Source organism: Scophthalmus maximus, chromosome 20, assembly GCF_022379125.1.
Source record: "Scophthalmus maximus strain ysfricsl-2021 chromosome 20, ASM2237912v1, whole genome shotgun sequence".
Classification (NCBI taxonomy): domain Eukaryota; kingdom Metazoa; phylum Chordata; class Actinopteri; order Pleuronectiformes; family Scophthalmidae; genus Scophthalmus; species Scophthalmus maximus.
In genome coordinates, this window is record NC_061534.1 from 10,989,636 (window position 1) to 11,001,096 (window position 11,461).

The 11,461-nt window shown below is 44.3% G+C and overlaps 1 protein-coding gene across 2 annotated transcripts; it reads left to right on the forward strand.

Moving 5' to 3' along the window:
- The first annotated feature begins 811 nt into the window (after window positions 1–811).
- lhx3 (LIM homeobox 3) lies at window positions 812–11,202 on the forward strand. Of its 2 annotated transcripts, none has more exons than XM_035608998.2 (6): window positions 812–1,295; window positions 6,236–6,407; window positions 6,555–6,757; window positions 8,311–8,462; window positions 9,608–9,779; window positions 9,918–11,202. In XM_035608998.2, exons 1-6 carry the CDS (start codon window positions 1,226–1,228, stop codon window positions 10,349–10,351), a joined length of 1,203 nt encoding a protein of 400 aa, XP_035464891.1. In that variant the 5' UTR covers window positions 812–1,225; the 3' UTR covers window positions 10,352–11,202. The 2 variants fall into 2 exon arrangements, with proteins under 2 accessions (XP_035464891.1, XP_035464887.1); XM_035608994.2 differs by lacking the exon at window positions 812–1,295 and adding an exon at window positions 3,780–4,081.
- Window positions 11,203–11,461: the final 259 nt, after the last annotated feature.

Below are 11,461 nucleotides of genomic sequence, written 5' to 3' on the forward strand. Positions count from 1 at the left end.
ACGGCACGTCAAGCTCTGCGCAAGCGCGTGCTCCAGCTAAGAATTTTTTTTTTACAGGAAAACATAAATTAGCTAGAATATTGTTTAAGATTAAAACAAAGAAGGAGGTCAGGAAACTGAATGAACCCCCTCCAAAAAATCCAACAGTTTTACGTACTGAAAAAAAAAGACAGATGGCGAAAAAACATTGGGTGTATTACTGAATCTTACGGAGGAACTTGGATGACTTGTTCCCACACATGATAAATATAGATATTAACAAAATAATAACAAATATCACCTGTGGGGATTATTTTCATTTACAACAGTGTTTCTAACGAACATGGGTCAATAAACTCGTCTAAAAAAAACAGGGATGTGCACGCGCGGCCTATACATTCTGCACATAACGCCACCTATGATGGGCCAACGCAACGGCACGCACGCACGCACGCACGCACGCTCCGTCCACTTGTGTCATTAATGCGATGCGGTCTATTTCTTATCCGAACAATGGAGGGGACGCAACAATGTGCCGAGCGAGGCCCGGTCGCCCCATTGTGCGCCTCGAAAGACACACACGTGCATCACAACACAGATAAGGAGCGAGAGGGGAGGGTGTGTGTGTGCGTGTGTGTGTGTGTGTGTGCATGTGTGTGTGTGTGTGTTTTGGTGTGTGTGTGCGTGTGCATGTGTGTGTGTGCGCGCGTGTGTGTGCATGTGTGTGTGTGTTGGTGTGTGCGCGCACAAAGACAGCCACAGGGGATATAGGGGCAGCACACACGCCTCCCTCCCTCCCTCCCTCCCTCCCTCCCTCCGTCAGCACCCTGGACAGAGGCAGCGCTGACCGCCGGTTACTTCGAGTCCCCCTCAGTCAGTCAGTCAGTCGGGGTCAGCTGACGCGCGCTCACGGCCACACTCCTTTGCTCCGCTCCATCGTCCCTCCACCTCGTCCACCCGAGCTCATCGACGCGGAAAACCAAAGGGGCCACTTGATGAATATTCAAAGTTTCCGTTCTCCTCGGCGGCTGACGAGCGGGGAGAGGTCGACGAGGGTGCTGCTCCACGTCTCCCAGACGCCCGGCGGCCACCGCACAGAGCTCAACTCGCTCGACAGAGGATAAATCGCCGGGGGAAACGAATCCACCGTCCGAAATTCGGCAGCCTCGTAGACTTTTCCTTTCTTCGAATCCAACCTCGGGCGTGCGTCTCTCCTGGTGCCGCTCCCGTCGGAGCATCGGCCAACATGTTGCTCGAACACCCGGGGTCAAGTTGTCAAGGCACCGGGAATTTCTCCCGGTACAGCTCGGGCCAAGGTAAGAGCCCTGGATTTATTCGTTTTTCCCACTGTGCGTTTATCACTTGGTGAAAGGGCCGCCGAGGAGCACTGGGCTCTAATTGACGCCCCGGGGGCCGTGAATGGGCCACAACTAGGCGTGAAATAGACGCTAATGTGCGACAGCGGATCAGCGCTGCGCGACGGGAGGCGGCGCTGCGTCAACTCATGACAAGCGTGAAACGGGCTGTTTCTTTTATTGTGGGGGCTAAAAAAGATTCAAACACGCCTCTGGAAAATTCTGCTTCCCACACATAAGTTTGACACCGTGCGGTTTTTTTTGGTGCATGCACGTTAAAAAAATGTGCACATTTGGTAGTTGCAAGAAAAAAAACCCTCAAACTCGTGTTGATGTAAGCGGGCTGTTGTTAAGAGGCGCTTCTTTTTTGCGCCGCGTTGTGGGAGACGTTATGAATTCATAATGAGCATGCATTGTCGTGGGGGGGGGGGGGGGGGGGGGGGGGGGGTGTCACAAGAACAGATGTTATGCGTGTGCTGTCATTTCACACATGCCGGTCTGTCACGGGGACCGGCAGGGCCCAGGGAGCCACCAGGGGAGGAACCGCCACTGCGGCCCGGGACGACAGACCGCCGGCGGGCGAGGAGCTGCTCCGTGACCCCCCCCCCCCCCCCCCCCCCCCCCCCCAACAGGTGTCTCATTCCTGCCCCGACAGGTGGGACACCTGAGGTATACAGGCGGTGCTGCTGATGGGAGTCTGAGACAGTGGTCCCATTCAAAGTTCACCAGCAACAGGCAAATTAACGATTTGTATAAATATTTAAGGGGCATCCAAAGAAGAAGAGAAAATGGGGGGATTGATTTTTTTAATTTAGTTCTTTTGGCCCTTTTCATCTGCTGAGGCGGCCTATGGCTGAGGTCACTTCACACTAAACGAGGCCTTTACATTTAAATGTTACTTTAAATTTAATTTAAATAAACGGCTCACGGGAGCTGAATGAGGAAGTGGGTTATTTAACAAATTCAAACGAAAAAGGAGGAAGAAGAATTCCTCTGATCACCCCCTGCGACTTGTCTCTAACCGACTGACCATTACTCTCACGGTGATTTTATGGCTTTGTTGTGGCATTACCGTCGGCCTCTCCCCCCTCAAAAGTCCAAGCAATCAATACGACATAAAAATGATTACAAATCTGAAAAGTAAGAGGGGGGCACCCCCGTGAACCCCGCGCGCTTTTCCTCCAAAACGTCTTTCATATACTCCAGGAATACAGGCAAATGGGGCATTGATTTTAGATTCATCAGCGGTGGTGCGCGCGGCCGTGCCACTATACCCGTGATTTCCCCAGGCGCTCCTTTGTGCCAAAGATCAGTGTCAATAAAATTCATTGGGGTGTTGGTCCGATCAACATGTTATTGAACAGCCAATCTCTCCCCTAAATAAACACTCGGCACACACGAGGCGACGCGCGCGCGCGCGCGTGCGTGTGTGTGTTTAAAAGATATTAAAAATCACTTATATTTGATTTGATCAGATACAAAACTACAGTATCTCGAATACATGAAATACCAAAAGTGTATGTTTGTCACTCCACTTACAACTACCTGGAATAACAAAATAACAACACCATAATAATAATATTGATAATCATAATAATAATAATAATATTAATAACAATCTACCGAGTGTGAAAATACTTCCACTTAATTGTAAAATAAAGCAATTATGAAACGCAAAGAATTCTATAGGGCCAAAGCTATTTTTTTTAAAAAACACAACATACAATACAATAAAGGCTAAATGAACTTATTACAAAATCAGTCCAGTCCAGATGTCAAAGGCCACACGCGTTGAATTCTGAATTAAAATGTATTCCCATTAAAACTACTTCACATAATAAACCAACAACATCACTTGGCCCAGTTTTATGGGTGTCTGAAGATCAAGTTTTTGTTCGTCATGACTTGATCACTGACATCTGTCTGTTGATGTTTAGTGTCCAACTGGAGGAATTTACATATTTCAATACAAAGCAGTATAGAAACAGTTGCTATGATCTGTTGCGTAATATGTTGTTTACTCCTTTTCCAAAAGCAACAACACGCAGTGACTCTCGTGTAGCCTTCAAAACCCTGTTAGCACGAATAGGCCTTTTTTTTCCTTTCTTTCTTTCTTTCTTTCTTTCTTTCTGTCTTTCCCTGCTATGTATGAGGTCAGCCAGGAAAGATAGAAAGACATTATGAATATTATGAAGTCATTCCTGAGTTGGGGAAAAAGTGGATTTGGAACCTCTCGATTTCGGTCACACAATTCGAAAAGAAGTAACGAGTTTTCGATCTTTTCTTTGGTTGAGCTCTTGTTTTAAAAGTAAAAAGGCTGAAAAAATACAACGAGGTTACCACCCAACACTGAAACTCTATTGGCTTCCCCCCCCCCCCCCCCTCCTCCTCCTCAACTCCTGTTCATTCCTCTTCCGGGTAAGGTAGACTGGGTAGAGAGGTGATGATAATCTATCTCCCTGTCGCCCATGGAAACGGTTGCAGCGTAATCCTGCACACAGGCTCCGACACAGCGAGGCTGAAAACGCACAACTCCCGCGCTCGTGCTCGACCTCTCGGGGTCCACCGTGCGTTGTACGCAAAGTTTCGTGTCGGCGTGTGAGTGCGGGTGAACATTTCAAAGACGAATGTGAGCGTGAAAGGATGAGCGATGGATGGACGCGGTGAGCGCGACTCTCCAAAGGAGGCACAGAGTAACGCGGAGATGCTCCTCGCTCTGCTGTCGCACAGTGAGGAGCTACGGAAAGGTAACATCAGCCACGAGACACACAAAATAATATCGATTCGTTCTCATGTGGTACTGTTTATGTGACACACGTGGGCCTGTTGGTGCGATTTGCATGGGGTCATATACATGTTGGACATTGGCGTCTTCAGGTATAAAGGCCTTTAATTGTCGACTAATGTCACACTGCGGATTGTCAAGAGAGTGTACATGAGCATGGATTATGGATGGCACAGATGTGCATCCGTTGTTGATTTTAGGGGGGGGGGGGGGGTCGTCCTGTCACGCGGATCAGTCCGAGCCAGCAGCCGAGATGGAGGACGTGTGCCCATTTTCGTTCGTTCTAGGTCGCATCAGAATGCAACCTCCTGCAGGCATCAAAGCATTGAACCTTTTTGGTTTATCCAAGTGACCGGTCGAGTGTCGATGTGATATTTGTTTTTCGGAGGATATACATCAGGTTGCACTCGGCTTTCCCGGCGTTGTTAGTGGAAAATTGACGTTTTACGCATTTTTACGCACTTGTTGTGCGCACGCACATGTTGAAATGTTGTATTTTTATGATCAATATAATCACGCCTCCACCCTTTATTGACCAAGACACTGTCCCCCTTTGAGCAAACAGGCTACCAGCAGGGTGTTGGAGCGGCCTGCTGCGAAATTAGACGTTGGGGGGATTTCACGTATAGGAGCTTTGGACAATGTTATTATTCCAAGTGATGCCCTGCTCGGGGACACCTCACTAGTTTGTACCTTGGAGACTATAGGACGGAGGCTTTCTAGTTTTACATCAGCGCGTTGAATTAATGATGAGCTGGATACACCTGCTCTCGACGTGGCTCCTGCAGCACTTGTGCGGGGCTTGTGCCGGCGATGCCAGAAGAAACGGTTCGTTAATGTTGCATGAATTGTCCACGACGACAGAACAATGGGAACGCGAGTCCGGAATATGAAGTGGTCGGGCTTCTTTTTAATAAGTAATAGAGGGGCCTGATGTAACGTCTTCTCTCGATACTTGTCCCTTTTTTTAACTTTGGTTGTTGTGTTTTTGATATTTAAAATGTCTCAGTTGCTTTCAGGGTATGTGGTCATAATGCATCCATTTTAATACGTTTTATAATGCTGCCATACATATATACTGTAAGTGTCATTCTAAATCGGTCATAATTTAAAACCATGTGAACTCCACTCCCCTCGATCGGATTTATGCAGACTAATTTTTTTATCATTACATTTAGTTTTTTTTAATAATTATTTAACAGGCTTTTAAATGAATTGCTTAAATGTGAGTTATTTAATTTGCTCTTACTCAGTGAGACAATTGAGCCTAAATACAACAGTGGCTGTTAAGTCAAATGAAGTAGTTACATGAGTAAGAACGCTGATCACCACCACTCGAAAAATAAAATTAGGTAAAATTAAATAATATTTTTTTTTATGTATTTTCCATGTATTACAGGCTTATGGCGATTAACAGACTGAACCTGGACATTTTTTCTTCATCACATGATGTTATGGCCTAATGATAATTTTTTGTATCTGATAGTGTTATTTATCAATGGCCTGATACTGTATAAGGCTACTAAAGTATGAATTTGTTTGCTGTTGTTTGTTATGTTGTGGGGGGATGCAACACCATTTCCCATCCAAATTGTGCTATACGTCAATAATGATCCAGATTGGTTCCAGGATATGTGAAACCTGAGAAGTGTATTCATAGTAAATAATCTGCATTGATATTTGATTAAATCCAAGTCAATTTATTTTGTTTCCTATTGAAATTTTTCTATAATCTTATAATACAAAACTCAAAACTCAAAATGCCAATTACTCAGGTTTAGTTTTTTTTTTTAAAGCAAGATCGCAGAAGCTGTATCTTATCAGTTCCTTTAATTACGCATATGGCTATAATATATCCACACTGCTGATCTTTATTTTTTTAGCTAAAGCTAATTGAAACTCTTGCATAATTCCACAGCTCTACCCACCAGCAGATAGTTCTCTCAAGTGTACGTTAAGTGTGCACATATTAAACACAAGACGCGGGTTCAGAAGGCTCTGTGACGCGCGTGTCGCTGGCAGATTCTCCCCCCGAGCCATTTTAATCCTATACGCGCGTGTGCTGCTGAACTGACGTGTGTCGGACGGTGGTTGATTCCATCTGTGTCTCCCGCAGAAATCCCAGTGTGCGCAGGCTGCAGTCAGCACATCGTGGACCGCTTCATCCTCAAAGTGCTGGACCGCCAGTGGCACAGCAAGTGCCTGAAATGCAGCGACTGCCAGGCGCAGCTGGCGGACAAGTGCTTCAGCAGGGGCGACAGCGTCTACTGCAAAGAGGATTTCTTCAAGTGAGTGCAGCCCTCACCAAATATCCCGGCAAATACAGTTTTACATTTCTAATTCTTCATTTGCCATTTATATATTTTATAATAAAGAGTTTTCTATGTTTTTTCAAAATAAACTTACTGATGGCGACTTTCTGATCTTCCAAAAAGGAGATTCGGGACCAAGTGCGCAGCGTGTCAGCAGGGGATTCCGCCCACACAGGTGGTGAGGAGGGCGCAGGACTTCGTCTACCACCTGCACTGCTTCGCCTGCATCGTGTGCAAGAGGCAGCTGGCCACAGGTGACGAGTACTACCTGATGGAGGACAGCAGGCTGGTGTGCAAGGCCGACTACGAGACCGCCAAACAGAGAGGTGAGCCGCCTGCGGCCAATTTAAATGACTGGTCTATTGCACAAAAACAAAAACAAAAAAACATACGCACAAGAAAATGTCAAGTTCCATATGTATATATGACCTTCTGCTTTGAGTCTGACGTGACAATGAGGTCATCCATAATCTCTGACCCACCTGTCCTAATTGCGTCGTTGCCCGCAACCCAATCGATAGCAAACTGCGTAAAGTGGAGGCCCGGAGGCCGACACCCTGTACCGGAGTGGACCCGCTTCCAATAACTCTTATCATTGGTCCGGAGTAACTCCTGTCTGCTGTGTGTTCTTGTGATTTACACCACAAGCATGATACCAAGATATTTATACATAAATGTGTGTGTGTGTGTGTGTGTGTGTGTGCGCGTCTTCATGTTAAAGGTGCATTCACTTTTCAGCTATAATAATTTGAATATCTGTTTCAAACTGAAAATCGAATGGAATAAATATGACATTTGCAGTACATTCACATTTTGGTAGTGTTACTTTAACCACATGTATGTTAAAATGTATTCAAAATGTACAAGACACAGATTAGAAAAGTAACAGTAGTGCTTCTAGGGTGTTCATTACTGTATCTCTTTAATATTTTTTTCAAACCATATAGTTTTGTTTATCAAAAAGACAGAAAATAATTTCTTATTGGGCTAGTATTTTAAATATACTGCCGTTTGAAAAAGAAACAGTCCAATAAAGACATTTAAAAAAAAGTATTTCTCTGATAAACCAAAATTAATAGACACATGTACTGACAGTACATATACGAAAATAGTACAATTCTTGCTCATTGACAGGAAATGGTAAAAATTGAAAATAGATTTCACAATTGGTCTAATGATATAGATACACAATTTATGGGTTATTGCATGTGTATTTAGATTGGTTGATTTGTAAGAGCTAAATATACTTGTGTCGTCATGAAATAGGTAATACATTTTCAAATTTTTCCAACACACTGTATACACACCACATTTCCATCAGATGCCTTCTTAAGTACCAACACCACATTCGCTTCATATCCCAGCAGGCTGTGTTCCTCACAGGACAGACTGGCCATGGTCAAGTTTTATCTCCCCATCTGTTTGTTTGAATTTACTGCTCGACACCAAGCGCTGATTTATGCAGCAAGTTAACGCAAGTTTTCTGCAAAAAACACACACGTTTATTTTACTAATGAGAGGGCGCAATTACTTGGCATCCATTTGGATGATGGTTTTCGTATTTTGCTGTGCTGGCCAACAGATGTTGCAGGCATGATGCAATTAGGCACAGGGTGCCAGATTTTAGTTTATAGGCGGAAGAGAATTTATTCATGTATGTTGACTTAGAACGTTGTATATTATAGAAGCTGTTCTAGGCTATCAGTTGCGATGAATATTTCTTTTCGTTTTATTGTTATTGATTGAATAAATACAGTTCACTGTTACTCTTTATTCATTCCTCCGTCTTATACAAAATGTATTGACAATTGATGTTTGAGGTCCACCTGTTCAAACCCAGCATTGGCTCACATTGTGTGCTCTCCATTCATTTCTCCAGAGGCAGACTCGACTGCAAAAAGGCCACGAACAACCATCACGGCTAAACAGCTGGAAACGCTGAAGAACGCCTACAATAACTCTCCCAAACCGGCCCGCCACGTTCGAGAGCAGCTATCATCCGAGACGGGCCTGGACATGCGAGTTGTGCAGGTAAAGCACATTATTATCCATTAAAGGCTATTCCATTAGTGTCCGGACTTCATTATCAAGGGACAATTGTGGGTTGAACTGGCACAAGCCCCACTGTGAGATAAAGTGTGTTGTGGGGAGAATTTATGGCCAAATTGAGTAAAATGAAGTCCACGTGAAAGTCAGCACGGTTTAAGTGCAAGCTCGTTAACAATGCTAAGAGGGCCCCTCGCATATTGTCTGCGGCTGAGGAGCCTCGCACTGGTTGCTAGGTGGTGGTCATATATATTGTTTTATTTGCAAGGACAAAAGTAGGGACGGAAGCCACTAAAATGCTCCTCATTATTCAGCGAAAGGGAAGGGGTGAAGGGGGGTCCACTTAGGGCGGAATATCATTAAGGAGAATGTAAAACTGCTCTTTGTGCTTGTGGCTGAAATGGGGTAAGATAAAAATTAAAAGGAAATGGAGCATTCACGCATTTTGAATCAGATATGAACGTTTTGCATGAAGTCAGATTTTGGATTTTCTATTACATTGCATGACTATTTAATGTTATTTGAAGTGCAAGCACAAAAAAAAAAACTGACTAATTTAAGTCAGTGGCATGCTGACCTGTCTGCTCCCTGGGGTGATTACAACTTGTAGCTGTTGTGAAGTTAATTAAATGCGTGATAAATCTGGTGCAGGGGAGCCGGTCCCAAGATTACTGCTCGGTGTCACTGCTTTAGTCCCCCCCCCCCCACTTGGACTCAGTGAAGTGTGAAGTCGTGTCCAGACAGTCCTTGAAAATTCATCTTGTTATAATGCTTAAAAGCATAATATGTGCATCCAGGACAGGGGACATTGGATGTGGCGGACTTTGCCTTGTGCATGAGTCATGTATAATGTTCAGGACTGAGAAGGTTACGTTGGCTGATTAATGCAAATTAAATTATGTTAGGAAGAGTTTGTGTAATTTTGCTGTTATTTACAAAAATTAATAGGTAAAGACCTTCATTTTTTGGAACACAATTGTTGTTTTACCATTTGTTTTAATGCTCACGCCTAATTTCTTTTTCAAGATGTGAAAAATAATAAATAATAAGACGTATTATGAATAAATGGCCAAAGCCATTACAAAATAATCAATCTTGAATTCCCCCCCCACCCCCCCCCCCCCCTCCAGGTTTGGTTTCAGAACAGACGAGCTAAAGAGAAAAGGCTGAAGAAAGACGCCGGTCGACAGAGGTGGGGCCAGTACTTCCGCAACATGAAGCGCTCACGAGGAAGCTCCAAGTCCGACAAGGACAGCATCCAGGAGGAGGGCATGGACAGTGACGCAGAGGTGTCCTTCACAGGTAAATTAAATGGTTTTGATGCAAAATGTCAGGGTTTCAATTTGTGGCTTTGTGGTTGTAATAAAAGAAATGCACACAAAATCGTTCATCGTGAAAAATTGGAAGTACCACCTTTGTCTTTTCTTCATTGTCGCACAGATGAACCGCCCATGTCCGAGCTTGGCCACACTAACGGCATCTACAGCAGCCTCAGCGAGTCCTCTCCAGCCATGGGGGGCCGCCAAGGGGGCAACAACCACAGCTCCTTCCCGCTGGAGCATGGCGTCCTGCCCTCTCAAGACCAGTTCCACGACATCCGCTCCAACAGCCCCTACGGCCTTCCTCAGTCACCAGGGTCACTGCAGGCGCTGCCCAGACACCAGCCTCTCATCTCCAGCCTGGTCTACCCGGACTCTGGCCTCTCTATCATGACGCAGAGCAGCGGGCCCGGGATCAACCCTGCCGGGAGGGTCTCCATGGGGGCAGCAAACGGACCCAGCTCGGACCTCTCTACGGGCAGCAGCGGAGGATACCCAGACTTTCCCGCCAGTCCTGCCTCCTGGTTAGACGAAGTGGACCATGGGCAGTTTTGATTGGTCATTGACAAGAAATTGGACAGGTTTTTTTTTTCCTTTTTTCTTTTCTGTGTCTTCTGTTGGATTTTAGGAAGTGGGCAGAGATCGTGTAAAAGGACTAGACTACTATCCTCGGCTTGGATCTCACCAATATCAGATTAACAGAAATGAGCAATTCAATAACTTTGATCTGGATGGATGGATAAATATGCCCTTTGTTAAAAGCACTTGGCCTCACAGTTGTCCGTCATTAGTAAAACAGTGTAAAACAAGGAATCTGTACAAAGAGTTTCAGTTTTCAGATACCACTATAAGCTTTTTCAGAACAATGTACAGACAACAGAGAGACTGAAAGATTCGGCGTCAATCATTTTGATCTTTACAGACTCGCCCTCTTCTCTTCCTCACCCTCTTCTGTTTTCTAAGGTGTGTTCAGGTGCAGAATTCCATTCAAAGATCAGAGTCTTTAAATGTCTGGTTGTTGCCAAATGTCTACATATATATAAATATAATGGTTTATCATTGTGGAGACTTTATTTTTATACAAACCCCTCCTCGGACACGAATAAGAACCCAGATATGAGGACTTTGTACATTCTTAAACAGGGATATAGGCATAATGTAGGTGTTGTCTTAAATGGTACCTAGGGGTCCAATTACGTCTATGCATTTGTGTGTTCTCAGATGTATCTCGTTCGTTTTGTTCAACTGAAAACAAACCCCAGAGGAAGAACTGCTGAAGCACCCCGGGGTCTGATGTATATGTTTGTTTATGTGGAAAAATGTTTTGTCTTATTTATTCCTTCTGGTGATGATAATGATGCTGATTCCTGATTAAATTACAGGACTTTAATAAATTTGTCACCTTAAGCAAGATGGAGTTCTATTCTTTTTGGTTGGAATACACAATTGTGCAACATATACATGACATAAAATAATGAGCGTTCCTATAAATAACACTGTTTACGGAATTCATTTTGAAGCATATAAGTCCAGATAAGATAATAATCTTTGCGATATATTTTACGTAATTTGTACAATTTGGAAATGTCTTGTCACATCATAATCATGAGACAAGAATCCAGGCAGAGACATCCTTGTATCTTACATGGAGCATCTTTCTGGTAC